The sequence below is a fragment of the Callospermophilus lateralis genome, chromosome 1, assembly GCF_048772815.1.
Source record: "Callospermophilus lateralis isolate mCalLat2 chromosome 1, mCalLat2.hap1, whole genome shotgun sequence".
NCBI lineage: Eukaryota > Metazoa > Chordata > Mammalia > Rodentia > Sciuridae > Callospermophilus > Callospermophilus lateralis.
The window spans coordinates 121264287-121283734 of record NC_135305.1 but is presented as its reverse complement, the minus strand read 5'-3'; the positions used below and the strand labels follow the sequence as shown (position 1 = coordinate 121283734).

Genomic DNA, 19448 nt, shown 5'->3' with positions numbered 1-19448 from the left:
AGGTACAGCAGATTCCCAGTCCACAGCCTTCCCTGATGAATTTCCTCTACCTTGACAATTCAACCAACATAAGGTAAGTTCTGGGCATACAGTTGCTGGTTCCCACTTCTGCCTGTGTGATTTTAGAGTCACCTCTCCTCCTTGAGCCTCAATTTCCCAATCTGTTCAAAGATATAGCCAATAAGCCTCTCATTGCACACTTACTGCATATCAAGGGCTTCTTGAAACTGTCCTTCTTGGCCTTTGTGCAAATGATAACAGTAAAATATTGCTCTAACAGGTCTGTTTGTAAAATAATGCACATGCATACATTGAAGTCACCCAAAAATATTAATTATCATGAGCAACTACCATGTGTCAGGAATGAGCCAGGGGCTTTCATACATATTAACTAATCAATAGGTTCACTAATTTCACCGCCTCATGCTAAAGGCAAGCAGAAAAAGACTATACCACGTGACATATCTATGACAGAAGGCCTGCTTCCGTGGATCACACTGAGGAACTTTAATGGGGCCAGTGCTATGGTAAAGCCTTTCTCCATAAACTTCATGCCACCTCAAGAGCTGGCAGAGGCTGTGTCCTCCTTGCATTTCCCACCTCCCCAAGGTTTAACATCTGCCATTTCAACAGGCTTGGGAATCACAGCTCATCTGTCCTTTCTGATTTATCCTACCAATGGGACCCCTCTCCTAATTCTTACTTACAACAAGGCCCTAAGACCTGTCTCATTCCTCCTGAGAATCTACCCATCCCATCCTCTACCTTCCCATCTTTCACTCATATTCCAACATTCAGCTGGTGCCATCTCCTTCAGGAAGCTCTCCATGATCCTCTAGATTTACCCTTCCCAGTTTTCCTGGCAGTTCTAGGAAAGCCACTTGCCCTTGTGAGACCAGATGAGAGAGGGCAGGGGCAGAAAAACTTCACTTGTGACTGTAGTCCTGAATTGGGACAGCCCCTGTGAATCAGGAGAAGGCTTCAGAGAAGAACATGAAGTTGAGGACCCCTGCTGGAGAAGGATACAACAGCCAGTGATGATCCAGGCCACTGGACCTCAGCCTTCACTCACTCACTTAGAAGGTGGTGGGTCAGCTATGGAACATCAATTCTGCAAAAATGCCAAGTGTTGGGGACAAGGAAGAGGTACATTATAGAATGGGTGAAATCTATTCTCCATTTTTAGGATCCTCCAACCTTGAAGGAGGGAAAGACTTTGGAGGTCCCATAATGTCCCTGAGCCAAGAGCCCATGGTCCATGGGATGAGCCTTCAAAAGCCAGACATGTTCCTATCACTGAAATGGTCACCACCTGGACTTCCGCTCCTGGCCTCAAAGGCAGGCAGCAAGGTCAGAGCCCCCTTCAACTAGCACAAAAATGAGCTCAGGTACATAACACGATTTCACTGGAACCCAAATTCCTGAGGAAGAATGTGTCAGAGTAACCCCTCATCTAAATACTCTTTAACGTGTCTGAAAAGAGAATGCCAGACTCTCCCTATTTGCATGCTGGGGATGAGGGTCCCCGTACCCATAAAGTGGTGAGAGAGGCAAGGAGGCTCCCACTCCGAAAAGCTGATCACTAACCAGGCTTCCTTCATACCTCTCCTGTTAGCCAGCAAAGCCAACACTTAAAAACTGGGAGATTGCCAGTTTGTCTTAAACTTTTTTTCTGGCCCTTCTAGACCCCACCTTCACTCACAGGGAACTGGAGTTCTGGCTATAGTGTTGGTCTGCTCCAGCCCTGCTAAGCACTGTGCCTTCAATACACAACCTCCTGAGCCTCCTCATCCCCAAAAGACCCACAATGCAAGGAGAGACAAAGACAAGAGGGGTAAGGTGAAAGGCTGCTCTGGAAAGGCCTGGCAAAAGGTGACCACATTTACTGCTCTCCAAGTACAGATGCTCTGGTAACCCCTGTGCTTCCAGGCAAAGGTGTGCATTCTTACCACAATCAAGCAGAAAGCATTAGTTCAATACGCCTGTTAGCATCAAATCTACCAGATAATGAATGGAAATGAAGAAAATCATCGGGCAGGCCAATGGAAGAATAAAAAATCCAATTGATAATTTTTTTTTTACTAATGCCGAAATTCACCTTCTGAATGAATCCATCTAAATTGATAACAGAATCATCATTTTAACTTTGCAGAAAGAACACAACTGCTTTAAAAATGACTCTCTATCCAAAATAAAAATGAGAAGACTAAACCTCTAAAGCCAAAATATATACACAAAATTCACTTGCAAGTTTCTTTAAAGGATTTTTTTAGATGAGGCCATCATATCGGCTCCTAATGAAATAAATTTCAAATATTAACAATTGCAAACAACCTAAGAGTCTGTTTTCAGGAAAATATATGGTGAAATGTGATTCCCCAGGAGTCCTGGGCTGAGGTTTGGAGTTTCTAACTTTGGCGAATCAAGTCTAGAAATGGCAAGGGCCTTACCATTAGCCAGGCCAGTCAGCAAGCAAAGTTAATTACAAGGGTTATTACAGATCAGAGGATGTTAATTTCTGAAAGGTCTGTTTTTAATAAACTCTTAAGTAAAATTAACTGCCTCTATGTCTGAAAGATTCACAGGGTTAAAGAATCCTAATTTTCCCTACAGATTCAAATTATAGCAGAAATGCTCACCAAAGTAAACACAGCAAGTTTCACTCACGCCAAAATCTCCAATAAAGAAGGTTTCAAGCATCATGAATTGCAGGTAAGAGTCTGCAAGGCTTTACCTTAACCTCTTAACGCTAAGAAAGGGCTCTTGGGCAGTTATCCATGGGATGGGGAAGCATCCTCAGGGTTGGCCCTTCCTCAAACCCAGACAGCCGCCACGGAGGGTCATGCAGTAAGCAAAGCCAACACCTAAGAAGCTCCAGGAAAAGGTCCTTCTGGGCAAAGCCGCACTTCTGACGGCGCCCCAGGGCCATGAGGCCCTGGGGGAATGCGGGTATCAGTCAGACTAAAGAAGAAAAGGTAGGTGGATGGGCTAAGCACGACCGCTCCTTCCCCCTCTTTCCAGAGAGATCTGGATTGTATTTCGTTTCCTTTTTGCAGAGGTTAATCGAACGGCACAAAATCCCTTTTCCAAAATGCGCCGCGCGTGAAGCCAGTGCGGAGCGCATCCTGGCGGAGTGCGGGGTGACGGGTTCCCCGAGGTTCCCCGCGCTCCCCACTCCGCGAGGGAGTGACATCAGAGGCTCGCGTGGATTGATCATGCAGCGTGCGTGTGTGAGTGGGGAGCTCGGCCGAAGCCGGGCAGCACTAACCCTTCTTAAATTTATTCAGGCAGCCAGAGCTGCAGAAGGAGCGCACGGAGGCCGTCTCCCAGCAGCCGCGTCCTTTCATCCCCGCGGCGGGGTGGCCTCCGAGTGGCCGGTCGCTACATGGCGCCGGGCCCGGGGGCTCGCACTGACGCGCGCTCAGTTCGGCGGGCCGCCTGGCGGAGGCGGCGGGCACTCGCGGGTCCCAGCGCCGCGTTACCACAATGCACCACTGCCGCCCGGTGCACGAGCCCGTTAACTCTATCGGCGCCACCGGTGCCCAACCAAACGCGAGCGGCAGCACCGCCTCCCCCGATCTCTTCCCCTGAGAACGCAGCTTGTCTGCCCGTGCGACCCCGCGGGCACCCAGAGCCCTGAGTGTAGGGCGGGCTTCCATTTCGACGTCACACTTGAACGCGAAAATTCGAGCGAAGGTGCCGCCCCCTGCAGCACCACGCTTGGCTTGCTTTTTTTCGAATTAAGTATGCCCTTGAGATCCAGGCGCACGTGGGAAATGGGGTTCTAACGATAATTCCAGGAAACGGAGGTGACCTCTGGGAATCTGATCACCTTTTAACCTTCTGCAACGGTTGATGGTTTCATAAACCAGTGCCACCTGCAGCCACCTGGCCGCCTTCCAAGACTATAGCAACAGGCAGAGCCCCAGGGAACCAGGTTCCCTAAGGGCTGCTAATATCCCTAAGATATCTGGGGATATCTGTCTCTGCTCAGACCTCTCTGAACACAGGCCCCCTGGCCAGCTGCCTGCAGGACTTCTCCATGTCTGATGGGCATCACAAACTGTCCAAATCTGAGCTCCCTGTGATCCTGAACTTTTGCTTCAATCCTTTGCCCTGAGCTAGTGGCAGCGACATCCATCTTCCCAGTTGCTCAGGCCAGAAACCTTGGAGTCATCCTTGGCTCCTCTTGGAATCACATTCACTTGGTCAGCACATCTTGAGAGCTGTACCACCTAATACACCCAGGATCACGTTATTCCTCACCACCCCACTGCTGCCCCCAGGCTTCTTGCTCGTGTGTGGACTCCTACAAATCCTCCCAGCAAATTACCCTGCTCCCACTCCGGCTGCCCGCGTTCCAAGCTTAGTACAACAGCCCTAGAAATGTTCAATGTTTCTCCTCCACTCAGTGTTCTTCATCTCCCCACATATCCATGATGTTATGACCTCATCCGTCTGTTTCCCCTCCCTCCCTCCCTCTCTCGGCTTCTGCTACCCAGATGTCCTGGCTTAAACACACCAGGCAATCCGAGCACTGTGGGGTTCCTACCACTCTGCCTGGATTTTGTCTTGCCTTTCCCACAGAACTATGTAATCTGAGCCCCAGGACTGGGTTTTGCCATTGCTCCATTCCTAATAATTCCCTTCCCTATACTGCCACCTCACAGAGCAAAGTCAATGGGATTTATCAAATGTAATTTATTGAAACAGAATCAATTTTCCCCAATTTAAAGGATTTTCAAGTACACAACAGAGCTCCTGTTTTAATGTCTAACAGACTTAGGGAAGGTGGTGCTGGGTCAATAATTCCTTCCAGGCTTTTGAAGCAACTGAGAGAATTAATCCTCAGCAATTACGTTGAGAGTACTGGCCCAGGGGATATAAAGCATTAAACCATTTTGGGCTTTGGTTTTCTGGCTACAAAATGAAAAGCATAATAATGATGGAAATGGTTCCCAGAAATGAAGTGCTGACTGGACATCAAGCATTGGGCTGCGCCATTCACTCACTCAATTCTCATAGAAGAGCCTTGTTAGGGAGGTTCCACCAACATCCCCCCCCCCCCACACACACACTTTTTATACAGATAAGGCTGTTAGGGAGAGTGACTTACCCAGGGTTATGAGAGTTGCCCAGGGAACCTGCCTGTTCTGAGAGGCCAAATTCTGAACCCTGCTCTGTGGGGTCCTTTAAGCATGATACTCCTTTTCATGTACAACCAGAGGTCTTATAAGAAAATCTTTGAGAAAATGTTCCAAACAAACAGGTGATTTTTTTTTTTTTTTTTTTTTTTTTTTTTTTTTACATGAGATCTAACCCATATTGCCCAGGCTGGTCTTGAACTCCTGAGCTCAAGTGATCCTCCCACCTCAGCCTCTCAAATAGCTATGACTACAGTTACACGCTGCTGTGCCCAGCAATTTTTTGAGGATTTGCATATGCAGGAATAAACCCAACCCAGGATATTTAACCAGACACTATGATATCATGGAATCTGAAAACTGGAAGAATCTATGTAATGCAGGTCTGTGCCCACGGTATTGAAAGCTAAGGGAGGGAAGGGCAGAGAAGCTCAGTACTACATGCCTGGCTTCACAACTAGTGATCCCTGGCACCACCACCTCTACCCAGAGCCACCACCACCCCCTTACAGCAGTGTACCTGAGAAGTTAGGGAACAAAAGACAACCAGGAAAGCAAGTGAAATGGTCAAGAAAAAATTTGAAAGAATATCATTTAGTCCCACTAAACCACACATACATACACAAATTTCCACTTTCTAAATAATTATTTTACACTGTAAGTCACATAAAAAATTTATCAGATTCTGCTCATGCAAAATACTTAAAAGTCTTCAGCTTAGTTGAACTGTCATCAAGAAGAATGCCAGTTTGTCCTTCAAGAAGATATTACCTGAAAAGTCTTAATTGACCAAATAGCAAAGAAGGCAAAGAGAGCATAAGATGACTTCTGGGTAATTCCAGCTGCTCTACCAGCTTCCCTGATCCTGCATGGTCCCCTCCTATCCTGTGTAGGTGAGGCTGAGCCCCAGAGCCCCTCCTGCACCCCATCTGCCCTAATGCATCCCGAGTGACTCTTGAAAAGCTCCAGGTTTTGGTCCCCAGTCACCCTCAATGTGACCTAAAACTGAGTGCACCAACTCTGAGACCTTCTTGAGGTCCACTTACACCAAATACTCTGAGCTGGCAACCCTAGAGGCAGCTGCAACCCTTCCTCTTAGCTTCTGTCTGACCCTACATCAAGGGCAGCTTATCTGTTCAACTCAAAGTCTTTAGTTTCTCTTCTGTCTACAGTAGCCAGTTTCCTTGTCACATCCTACCTGGGCTCCTGTTGCTGCAAGAGCCTCCTTAGAAGCTAGGCTCCCCATTTCTGCTTACTACCAGAGAACACTGTTAATCAGACTCTGTTTCCACTATGTTTCCTCCTTTGCTCAGTAATATGGTGCACACACCCATTCAACTGAAATTCATATATCCGTATCAGGAAGTGAGTGTGTGTGTGTGTGTGTGTGTGTGTGTGTGTGTGTGCGTGCGCGCATGTGCACACACATTTCCATTATTCAATACTGGAAGCAATAGAGAAACAAATCCCCCAGGTGCTATGGAAATCCCAGGAATCAGCACAAGGCCTTTGGGGGCTACATGGCAGTGCAGTAAGAACCACAAATACTCTACAACTGCAGCCCAGTATGATAAAAATGAATCATCACAAGTGCACAATGGGAAAGAAGCAAAACACTCAGTACTCAATGCCATTTGTTGCAAAATCCTAGAAACAACCTAAGATTCCAAAAGCAGGTGAATAGTTATTTCATCAACTTCATGGAATACCATGGAGCCATTCAAACCTATATAGGTGATGCCTCTGCAGAAATAACTTGAAAACAAAATATTGAGAGGGGAAAAAAAGGAAAATCCACAATATTATTATAGCTGAGTAAAAACTATGCATGTACGGATATACTAAAATAATAGGATCACAGGTGAATTTCCTCAAATCTAGGCTTCCAGAGTGCTCTGAGCTTCTTACTTTTCCAGGACACAGCACAGCCTAATGGGGTTCTTATTTATTTTTCTATTTCCCACACAAGACTGTTAACTCTTTGAGAGCAGAGACTGTGACCTTTTGCCACCATTCTTAGCCTCAAGGTGACCAGGCACATGGTAGGTGCACAAAGAATGAATGGACACAGGATGACAAGATCAATTAACTGACTGATGAAAGCAGGTTAATCACTCACTAAGAGCCCTATTTGACCCAGTCAATCAAACCACACCACCATCCTGCCTTCCCAAGTGCCATTGCTTCTGCCTGGAGTCTGCATCTCTGGCACTCACCACACCTTGCAGCCCCCCTTTTCCTCTGCACCTGTGCCCTAACCTTGGTGCAGAGGTGAAGATGGGCTTGAGAGTCCTGTGGAGCAAGACCCAGTGGTGGCTTCCTGACCTGAGTTGGTGATAACCCTCAGCCACTGTAATTTAGGGATGTGTATCTCCCCCTCCAGGCCTCAGGTTCATCACTGATGAGGGCCTGGGACCTACCATGGAAAAGCATTGATCTGCTCCATGTGGGTCTAGAGAATCAAGTTCTCCAAGGGTCTGTCAGGCATGCATGTTCCCTATGGAGCTAGATCAAGAATGAAGGTTTGAAAGCAGCAGTGTTCTAAGAATAGCCATGCATAGGTGCTGAATGCCATCCTCATTAATAAATGATTTTCCAATGAAGCCAAATAATTAATTCAAGAGCAATTTATGATCATAGGTTGCTAGGCAATTAAAATAAGCTTCTGAGGGAAAAATTCAATTTATCATTGATTATTTAGATTTAAAAAAATAGGATTAGGGAAAGCACACCATTCAAGTCAGTTTGAAAAAAGGAAAAGCGAAGCTTGGTGCCTTGGCTGGAATCTGTCCACAAGTGCCCTCTGCTATTAGGGGCAGCAGAAGAAGTGGAGGCTGCCTCTCTGCAGGCTTTTTCCTGGGGAAAGCAAGGACCTGCACTAGAATCCTGCCATGCATTTGGAAGGGGCTGTCTTCCTGTGGGTTGGGTCACCTGGAGGGGTCAGCCCCACCCAGCAGCTTAAAGGACACTGGCCTCTGCCCGGCCCCATTTGATTATTTAAGTCAGTTATTAACTAAAAGGCTTTTTGCTTGTTTGAGTCTAAATAGTACTTTCACCAAGAACTCCCTTAAGATAATTAAAGAGCTGAAATTCCTAAGGGATTACTGTTCATGTTTTAGACTTCAATTATTCCTTAAAAAAAAAAAAGAAAATGAGGGTTGGGGTTGTGGCTCAGTGATAGAACGTTTGCCTCACAAGAGTGAGGCACTGGGATCAATCCTAAGCATCACATAAAAATAAATAAATAAAATAAAGATATTGTGTCCATCTATAACTAAAAAAATATTTAAAAAAATAAAATAAAATGAGGGTCTGGGATTGTGGTTCAGAGGTAGAGCACTTGCCTAGCATTGGTGAAGCCCTGAGTTCTATCCTCAGCACCACAAAACCAACAACAACAATAAAATAAAATAAAGGCTAAATTCTTATTTTTAAAATATTTATTTATTGTAGATGAACACAATATCTTTATTCATTTTTATATGGTGCTGAGGATCGAAACTAGTACTTCACATGTGCAAGGCAGGTGTTCCACCACTGAGCTACAGCCCCAGCCGGAAAGCTAAATTCTTAAAAAAAGAAAAGAAAAGAAAATGATAACCAAAGGAATTAAAAATATAAACCTACTGCAAAATGTTCCCCCTTTTTTGTTGCTTATTAAAGCAACACAAATTAATAGCTCTGATATACCTCAAAATATTTACTTATTAATATCTATTGCTGGTGAGATTATAAGGAAGCAGTTGTGCTTACATATTGGTGGCATGGAACATCAGAATGCTCATTCCATAAAGGGACAGTTCATGTTGCTGCTGCTGCCCTTAACTCAATAATCTGACTCCTGAGAATTTCCCCTCAGGAAGCAATTCAGGAAAAGCAAAAAGCTTTTGTACAAAGACATTCATGGCATCATTATCTAAAATAGCACAAATGGGAAACTCAAGTGTTCAACAATTGACAGATGATTCAAAACATTAGAGGACATCAACTCCATGGAATATTATGCAGCCATTTAAATTACCATTATAAAGATGGAGAAAGTGTTAGCTATAATGTGAGGTGAGAAAGGCAGAGTATGAAGTACCATGCTTACCAAGATGCCAAAGATGGGAAATATAAGCACATGCAAAGAGGAGGGAAGAGGGAATGTGCAAAGAGGAGGGAAGAGGGAATGTGCAAAAATCAAAAGCAGTTTTGTGAGGCTGTGAAATCACTGGGTAATTTCCTATATTCCAAATATTCTTCCTGTGCAATCTCTCCCATAGTGATGAAAAATGTAACAAGCTACATTCAATCAACTGAATTATAATTTGAAACTCTATCCCAAGGGGAAAAACGAAAAAGAAAAGAGCCTGCAAGGAGTAGGTACCTTGTTCAGAGAACATGAGTTCTGAGACCCTGGAAAGGTAGGCACATGGATTAGCAACCAGAAAACAGAAGCCAGGGGAGTGGGCCCAAACAGGTTTGACACCAGTCAGGCCACCCTGGGAAGGTCTGGGCCTTGGAATCAAATGAATGAGTCTGAGTTCACATTTGCAGCCTGCTCCCCAGGTAACTTTAAATAAGTATAGGAGCCTCTCAAAGCCTTACTTCCCCCATTCTCACCCAGACAGAATGTGCTCGTACATTCTCTCTCTCTCTCTCAGCTGAGCTGTGTGCCTCCAAATTCCCATGTTGAAGTCCAAACCCCCAGCACTTCACAGTGCAACTTTCAGAGACAATTAAGATAAAACGAAGACATGGAGGTCCTAATTCAGTATGACTGGTGTCCTTATAAGGGAACTATTCTGTCTCTTCACTGTATCAGTGCCAGAACCTTGGTTGTGATGTTATACTGTCACTTTTAGAAAAACTGGGTAAAGGGTACAGGGAATCCCTATTCTTTTTCACAAATGTGTGCAAATCTGTCAGTGTTAAAATAAAATGTTTAATGAAAAGAAAAAAGAAAAGGGAGAGATTAGGCCATACAAATACAGACTGAAGAATGACCATGTGAAGACACAGCAAAGAAGCAGCTATCTGCAAGCTAAGAAGAAAAGAAACCAAACCTGACTTGATCTTGGACTTCTAGTCTCCAGAACTGAGAGAAAAAAAATCTGTTGTTTAAGCTGTCCAGCCTGTGGTATTTTGTTATGGCACCCTAAGCTAAGACACTTTCTTATGCAAAGCCATGATGATGACATTGCCCACACAGATACTTGACTTGCCTAGGAAAAATGAACCACATCAGGGGCAGGGTGCTAGGCATCCCCAAAATCACTTCCCTAGACAAGGCCTGCCATAGAAGAGTTAATCTCAATGTCCATCAAGGAATTAGTTTAATTGTGAAGTTTAGAATAATATGAAGCCTGGTCAAAGACAGCTTCTCTCTTGATGCTCGTGGCAGCTGGAATGAGTTCGGGCAGGATGGACAGTGCTGCTATGTAGCTGGCAAAATGGAAGTTGAGGGTTTTGTTCACAGTGAAAGAGAAATCAAAGACCAGAGAAGGGTCAAGAATGTAATACTTTAAGCCTCCAAGCTCCATACCTTCCCCTCCTATTAAAAAATAATCTCTGATTGGTAGATCTTACAACATAAACATTCCAAAATTCCACACCACCTCAGCCACCATTAAACAGTTAAAAGGTAAGCAACAAAGAGAAGATATTTGCAAAATATACAAACCGCAAAGAAGATATAATCAGAACTAGAATGAGCTTCTACAAATCAGTATGAAGACCCACGAGATGCCAAGAGTTAGGTGATAACAGGTATGAATGTACAAATCGCGAAATGCATACAATCGGTCAAAAAGCAGATCAAAGTATTTTGTATCGGGGTAATAAGGAAATGCAAAACAGAGCAAGGAAATGCCTCTGTTTACTATCAGAGTTAAGTGAAAAGAATGATAGGGTAATAATATTGGTTGACAATACACACTGTTGGGATATACACATCTATACATTCTTTTTGGCTGATAATTTGATAGTGTCTGTTGATATTTGTCGTGTGTATGACTTTCTTAGCAATTGTACTCCTAGGAATCCTTGCTATAGAAAACCACACACATATAAAAGAAGGTTACTAAAGCACACTTTGTAATAGTAATAAAGTGTAAAAAACCTAATTGTCCATCCCGAGGGAAATCACTAACTAAAATATCCACTATAGAATTCTATGCCATTATTTTTAAAAGGAGATATAGGCCTATTAAAATCATCTGAAGATCTCAAAAATATATTTTGGTCAGGGAGAAAGCAAGCTCCCTACCAGTATGTACAAAATGATCTCATTTATGTATATATGTATGTGTGGGTGTGCATGTCCTTATAAGGCCTTGTAAAGATCTGGAAAAGATTGGTGTGCATGTCTCTTGGAGGAGGGTAAGATGTAGGGAGGTGATGAAAGATGACTAAATTTTATTTTATATATTGTAGAATCATTTAGATAGTTTACAATCTTATATTTCCTAACTGAATGTAATTTCTCAATAAATTATAATTGGAAGAATATCTCGAATCAGTTCCTGCTCAAGACACCTTACAAAGGATTCTCTAACAGTGGAAGATCAGGCATAAAAGAGGCATAAAAGAGGGTGTTTAATGAGTGAGTTTGGGGGCAGGAAGGCCCAGAAGTCACATCAGAGAAGCCACCACATCAGTGCACACAAACCAACCTGGCAGGCAGCAATCATAGAGAGGCTGGATCATTTGGCGCACCCGTGGCACAATCCCCATGAGGCGGAGGAGCAGAGCCGCCCATGGTGACGGGCCCTGCAAAGAAGGGACACAGCTGCAACCAGGTGTGGGGGGCAAAGAAGGGTTCAAGTACCTTTTATCCAATCATGCTGTAGGTCTTACCCCACCCGAAGCTTCTAGGCTGCTGGCAGAAGCTCACGGACATAGGCACCAGTGACCTTCAGAGTAATGGCTGTGGCTCAGGCATGAGGCCCAGGAGAGAGACCTATGGGGGTGTTTGGGCATCTACTTGTATTTACCTTACCAGGTCTGCTCTGGGCAGCATAGTCTGGAAAGGTGTTAGGGAAGGTGTCAGAAATAGAAAGAGGGTTTTGCAGGCAATTTTGACAGAAGACATAGGAAAGAACAAGAAATGACAGGTGCACTGTAGCTTAGAGTCATCCCTGAATCCAGTGGCACTAAATGAATGAAGCCTAGGGCCTTTCTTGTAGAAGGCCTGAGTCATATCAACCACCCCCTTTGAAGCCCTCTGCTTCCTGGTCCTCCTGCCACACACCCTCTGTTCTCCAAACCTCCTCTTGTCCCCACTACTAGGCAATCCTCACCTCCATTCTTTCCCATTTCATGCTGGGGCCCAAGTCATGGGGTCTATAGCTGTAGCTCTAGGCCCCCTCTTTCTGTCGATGTTTCTCCATCTGTAGGAATAAAGTCTTTCCCTCTTAAGTTTCAGACCTCCATAGCCACCCAGATTCCATTCCCCACCCCTATCTGTTTCCAACAGAGCCCAACATCACTCCTTTGCTCCTTCATGACAATCTTTCCCTCTCTGGACAATTCTTTGTCCCCAGATACCAAATGGAAACCCAGGGGGATCTGCTGCTATGGTTTCTCCCTGTCCTTGAGCCCCTACATGGAATGAATCCCCAAACCCTTCAAAATCATTGCAAATGCTCACCCTTTTTTCCAGCTACCCTCTCTTGTTCATTTATGAGATATCAGCTTTCACGTGTACCCCTTCAGATTCATCCTCCAGGTTACCACAGGGACAGTTTACTGAAAATATCATCTGCTCCCTGACATTTCCCTTCCATCACTCCCTCATACCAACAGTAGGCAAGTTCAACTTCAAACTCCTTTACAAACTATAGTCTACTGGGAGCTAATAGCTGTGCGGGTCTTAGAGCTCCCTACTTCTAGCCTTGACTCCACCTACTGCTCTTTCCCTCCCCTGCCTTTGTTCACCTGGCCTGAGATGACCTGCCTTTCTTTCCTCCGGGTCAGTTCTGCTACTCCCTGGACAGTGAGTGTGGGACACCTTTCCCACCAGAGAGCCTTACTTGTTCGTTGCCTCCCCAGCAAAGTGGCATGGAAGGCTGCCTGGAGGAAGGGCCTTGCTCAGAGTTCTCATCACACTTTTCTACCTTTCTTGGTACACTCACCACACTGACTCATAAAGATCAGGATTGTCTCCCTGAAAAATGCTCAGTACCTTAGGGGCCAGGAAGGGTCAGCACTTACTGAGTTTGTTTCCTAGGGCTGCCCAAACCCAGGAGGCTTGAAACAACAGAAATTCATTCTCTCGAAATTTTAGAAGCAAGAAATCCAAAATAAAGTTGTCAGTAGGGCCATGCTTCCTCCACATGCTCTAAGGGAGGATCCTTCCTTGCATCTGAGTTTCCAGTATCTCTAGGCATCTTTGGCTTGTGACAATATCACTCCAATCTCTGCCTCCGTCTTCCTGTGGTCTTTGCCTCTCTGTGTCTTCACATGCTGTTTTCTTCTTTGTGTGCATCTGGGTCCAAATTTCCCTTTTCTTATAAATAAACCAGTCATATTGCAATAGGGACCACCTGCATTACTTCAACTTGATTCTATCAGCAAATACTTTTTTTCCCCCAATAAAGGCATATTCACAAGTACATGGAGTTAAAACTTCAACATATCTTTTGGGGGAGGAGGGACACAATTCAACCCACAGCATTCACTTTGGCATGACTGGTGCCCGGTACCATACCTGACACATAGCAAGGCTCAGGTTTCTGTTAATGGCCAACTGAGCAAAAGTGGTTGGGGTCTAGGAAAGGGGAGGAAAGTTCAAAGGAGGAAGGCGACTTGTATGAGGCAGCTCTGGAAACACACCTGGTGGAGGTCGGTGAGGAAAGAAACACATCCAGGTAGGATAAGGAGCACTAAATTGGAGAGAAAGAGAACCAGCTTTATGAGAAACCTTGGCTCTGTGCCAAGGCCTGCAGACAGGCCCTGTATGCTGGGCCAAGGCATCTGCCTTCATCCCAGAGGCAGTAGTGGGCCATGGAAGCTTCATCAGGAGAGCAGTTGCAAGAGCAGAATCTATGTCCCTGAAATAGTAATCTATCTGGGGTACACAGGGGCAATTCTCAAAGGGGCCCCATGCAGGAAAATGACCAAGTGCAAGATATTGCAAAAAGTCAGTGGATAATGAACAACTGAATCAGGGCAGTGGCAGCACGACTTAAGGGAAGGAATAGAATCCAGAGAAAATGTGGGAGAAAAATAGATATAGATAAGGCTGGGGTTCAGGGTGGGAGACCTAGAGGAAGGGAGCCAGTAACTGAAATGGCAAATCAGGACAGGGAGCAAGGCAATGCATGGTTTAGCATCATGAAATGCCACTCAATTAAAAAGGCAAGCTCATGGGTACACTCATTAAATAACCATTGAGGCAGGCTGTGTGTACAAAGCAGCTATAAGAGATCCACACAGGCTTCATAAATAATTCAAGTTTATGGGCAATAAGCATGTCTTTTTATATCAATGCCTGGTACCCAAGCTGTTAGCAGCAGGCAGGATTACAGAAAGGTCTCAAGTCATGAGAAGTAGAAATTTGACTGAATAACATTTAAATGATCTCATCACTCCAGGAAATGGAAATCAATGTAAAAATCTGTAAATGGCAACCATGCATAGCAGAGGCCAGATGGAGCTGCTTCCCAGGAAGGGACTCAGGGACAGAGAGAACTGTCCATCCCAATGACATCTCAAGAATCCATAGAGGCCCCTGGACTAAGGAAGCTTTTTCTGTCAGAGCCACAAGCAACATCCAGGCTCCCCACAGGGATTGTGGTGCAGAGACCACTGGGAGGGGCTCCTATCTTGAAAGGAGAAATAAAGACACCCCATCTCCATGGATGAGTTATTTCTTCTCTGGACCTCAGGCTCTTCGTTCATATCAAGAAAGGCTGGCTCAGTAGATTTCCAAGAGCTCTTTCACCTCTCAGTTCTGTAAACTACTGGGGCTTCTAGGATCACAAGCCCCGTTCCTGGGTGAGGGTGGGATGATCTTGCAGGCCAGAAAGAGAGGGTACCAGGCACTAACTCCTCCCCATTGTGATTCTGGCCTGACTGGTCCTAGTGTCTGATTCTGATTCTTGTCTCCTAGCAATGGGGTGCTGTCACCTTAGTATGAGGATAGAGTACTGAATTTTGAGATTGGAGATCAAGGTCATTATGGCCCTTTCTCCATGCCACTGGATTGTGTGTGAAGTTCTCCATCATGCTGGAGAGGCAGGTGCTAGAGTCTGACCTTGGGCACCTGTGACCAATCCTCTCTGAGTCTTGGTTTCCAATTTTGTATATTAAGGATGATAATGGTTCTCACTTCATGGGGTCATTACAATTGCTTGACTGCAGAAGAGGCCAGCCCATTCAACGCCAGCACTTACCCAGCATCAGTTACTATTAACACAGGGTATGAAGGACATAAACAGGAGGAAAAGGCACACTTTGCTGAAGGAAGACAGTGGGTAAGAGTGTGGGAGAGGGAGAGGAAGAGAGATTGAGATTAATCAATCAATCAATCAAGAGGGATAGCAGTCATGAAGACTTGCCTGGAAGGGGTTTCTCTGAATAGAGACCTGTTATAACCTTAGGCATTGGGGCTTCATTCCTCCTGGAAAAAATGGTATCTTTGTCTTTTTTGCCCAAGTTCCACCGCTGGCCAGCGAAGACCCCAGGATGACAGCAACCCAAGGATGGTTCTCACCTTGGGAATACCACCTCCAATAGGACCAGACTTTCCCAAGGTAAGCTTTGGAGTTCTTTTATGGTCCTCACATTTTGAGTAAAAACACAAATTTGAGGGGATTTGGCTGAACACACTCATGTTCTTCTAATACTAGTGGAGGTAAATTATGGCAAGAGATTAACATTGAGAATCCACATGCCAATCATATGCTAAGAGTTGACATAAAGGTAGGTATTACTTTCTCTATTTTAGAAATAAAAAATTTGAGGCACAGAAAGGCTAAGTCATGGCATACAGTGAATAAGAGGTTGAAATTGGTATTCAAACCCAGGTGTCTCAATAAGTAAAGCTGAACCTCTTTTCATTCCATGACATTACATAGCAGTTGTCACCATCCTTAACACTACTATTCTATCAAGAATGGAAGATCAATTGTTTTCCCCTCAAATAAAATGTATTATATTGCTAAATATTCATCATGACATCTTCATTTTCTGCCTTGAAAAATTCAGAGAGATTCTGCTCATATTTCTCATGTACTTTTTCTAACTGTACATAAAGGCAGGCTTGCATCTGAATCCAACCAATTGCAGGATTCCTGAACAGAGACTTTGAATAGGATCTAGGACTAAGTATTACCCAGGGTCAACCCTCAAGTAATATCTTCTTCAACTATAGAGGAGAACATGAGCCCATTTTAATTATTAAGCAGGTTTTAAGTTGCTCAGACTATGGATATAAATAGGTAGCTTTATTACATTACAGGTGTGCAGGTTGCTAAAAATATACATATATCTCTCAACTTGATCTAGCTATGGAAAACTTTTTTCTATAAATATAATTTTTAAAACAAATGACATGCAAAACTCAAATACACTATTTTTCTAAATCAAAACCAATGGCCTACTATTTAGCTGGCCTGCCATTATACTTTTGGACTTCATATTTTTATGAAATAAGTCAGCAAAGATGTCAAAGTATAGTCATGAGTCAGCCATCCTTCCAGACAATCATTCCCTAAAGGGGATCTTAATCTGGCCAAAATACAAGGTTCTTATACAATCGGTAAAAAATACTTTGGGATGGAAAAAAGTGCTCAAGAATAATGTAAATCGTGCTGGGGTTGAAGCTCAGTGGCACAGCACTTGCCTAGCATATGTGAGGCACTGGATTCAATCTTAAGCACCACATAAAAATCAACAAATAAAATAAAGGCATTCTGTCTTCTGTCTATCCACAACTACAAAAATTTTTTAAAAGTGTAAATCAAGTATATGTCAGACATGCAGTTATCATACTTACCCTGTTATGACCTTTGATTTCTGTAGAACATTGATGAGAAACAAATGGTACCTGGGTACCAAGTGGTCTGCTTTAAGAAACTAATGCTAACACACTCTTGGCATGTATTTCCATCAGCACTGCAGCACCACTGCAGCTCACACTGACCCTAAAACCAGCACATCATCTCACATATCTCCACCTTGCTTCCATTTCATCAGCACTGTCAAGCATCCAATCATCCAAGGCGACTGCCCACCAGAGTCATTTCTGATGTACACAGCCTAGGCTAGACAGACAGAACAAAACATACATCCCAGTCCTTCAGCATGAGCCTGTCGAGATCCAAAGCTTCATCTATACCCACTAGGTTAGAATTGGCAAATCAAAAGGATTGGAATTTAACAGAACTAGTCCTCTCTTGGACCTTGGAGGATGGTCCCTCCACTCGACTCTTTCAAATCTCTCAGCTCCCCAACCAAAATTCCTTTGTCTAGTCAGCAAAGCCCCCCCAGCAGCCCCCCACAGCTCTAGGAGTTAAGAGGTCTATCTGTCTGACCTTGCCAGGTGATGGAGATGGGAACCGACTGCTGGTAGGATCGAAGACAGAGGTGACCCATCAAGTTTAAACACATCTCCCCCTTCAGTGGATGGCTCAAGGCAGGAAAGGGCAGCTTTAAGAGCCAAAAAAGCCCAAGGCTCCTCTGGCTGGGTAGTTGCCCAGCGTGACCCCAAACTGCTTACTCAGAGGCACAGGCAGGATGGAGAAGGGTTTTCCTGTGGCAGTCACCACTGGAGTTTAAAATCTCCTTTGCGTGCTGGGAAAACACACACACACACACACACACACACACACACACACACACGGAGTGCCTGCCCAGTATCCACTCCAGAGCACCTCTGCCTTAGTCCAGCTCAATTACAACAGCCAGGTGCACAGAAGTGACCCTTGCCCTTGAAGCCCTATCATGGCATGCCAGGTGCCTAAGGAGACAAGGAGATAGATAGGGAAAAGGCTTTACTTCTTGCTTGCAACCCCAGTGAAAGCTGAAGCCTGCCCTCCTCTGCTAAAACATGGCTGGCCTCTGTCAGGGTGGAATTCCAGTGGTTGGGCTTACCAGGACTAGACCCCCTGCACAGAGAGGGGAGGCTTTCACCCCTGTGACACCAGCCGGGGCAAACAGTCCTTCCAGGTGCTGAGCTGTGGGCTGTACTCAGGGTGAAAAGAACAAGCCTCCTGACTGTCTGACTTCTAGCTAAACCCTTTATCCCCTGGTTTGTAAGGGCAAAGGGCCTGCCCTCTATGCCAAGACTGGGGTTAGTACAGGGGCAGATCTCTGAGCCCTCAGCTACCCAAGATCAGGGCTGGAAATTTTTTTACAAAGGGGAAAGAGATTTTGAAAGCCTAAGATCTCATGCCCCATCTGCCCCATCCCTGCTCTGCCTGCCCCAACTCACCCCAGCAAGGGGCTCTCGAGTGTGGATGTGGGTCCGGCCCTGAGGCTGAGGAGGCTCTTGAAGCTGCTGCCGCCGCCGCCTTCCCGCCGCCGCGCTCTCAATCCATTTCGGTGCAGTGCCGGCTGCCACCGCCGCGCCGAGCCGGGGAGAAGGAGGGCGGTCCTCGGATTGGGTGTGTGCAGCCCGGCGGCCGGGGTCCCGCCTTCCCGCGGCGGCCGCTGCTTCAGCACCGCGGACAGCGTCCAGCCCGCGTGCTCCCAGCGCAGCCAAACCAAGTAGAGCCACACTCCGCCGGCAGAACCCTCAGCCTGAGTGCGACAGGGGCGCAGCGCGCCGCGTCCAGTCCTCACTCCTCCAGCTTCCTCCTCACCCTCTGAAAGAGGCCGCCTCCACCCCCTAGAGCCCGGCTCTAAGAGCCAGAGGCCACTGGGTTGGTCCCGAGAGAATCGGATGTGCCTCCACCAGACCTGTCCCAAACAGGGATTAGTGCTCGCTCAATCTGCTGTCTAGACAAAGGCGAGCTCTCCCTGGCAGGACGCGGGGCGCTCAGTGGAAGGCGCAGCTCGGCTTCTTAAAATTCCAGAGCATGAACAGGAACCCGACCCGGCATTAAGGCGTTATCTTGGCCCAATCGAGGCCAGAGAGGGGCCCGCCCCTGGCCTGGTTGAGCGGGGGCGGGGTCCATGGAAGGCCGGTGGCTCAAGCCCGGTTTTCTCCACTATTATATGCCCTGGGGTTACAAGGAGTTAACCAGTTAGCAAGTCTGTCTTGCGAACTAGAGGTGCAGGGGCCATCTCCACCTGGAATTGCTTCCCTCCCATCCACCCACCACCATCTTTGGTGACTGAGTGTCAATCAACCAACAGATGGGACTGCTGGAGGCT

At 45.7% G+C, this 19448-nt stretch overlaps 1 protein-coding gene across 3 annotated transcripts in view; it reads right to left on the bottom strand.

Moving 5' to 3' along the window:
• Nucleotides 1-19448, bottom strand: part of Osbp2 (oxysterol binding protein 2) — a 175476-nt gene that overhangs the window by 70041 nt on the left and 85987 nt on the right. The window contains exon 1 of one of the 3 annotated variants that reach the window (XM_076837837.2): nt 3269-3352. The exons of the other annotated variants lie outside the window; for them this stretch is intronic. Coding sequence (XP_076693952.2) covers nt 3269-3347 — 79 coding nt within the window. The 5' untranslated portion in view covers nt 3348-3352. Of the gene's footprint in view, nt 1-3268; nt 3353-19448 lie in introns of those variants that run through there. 3 annotated transcript variants of the gene reach the window in all.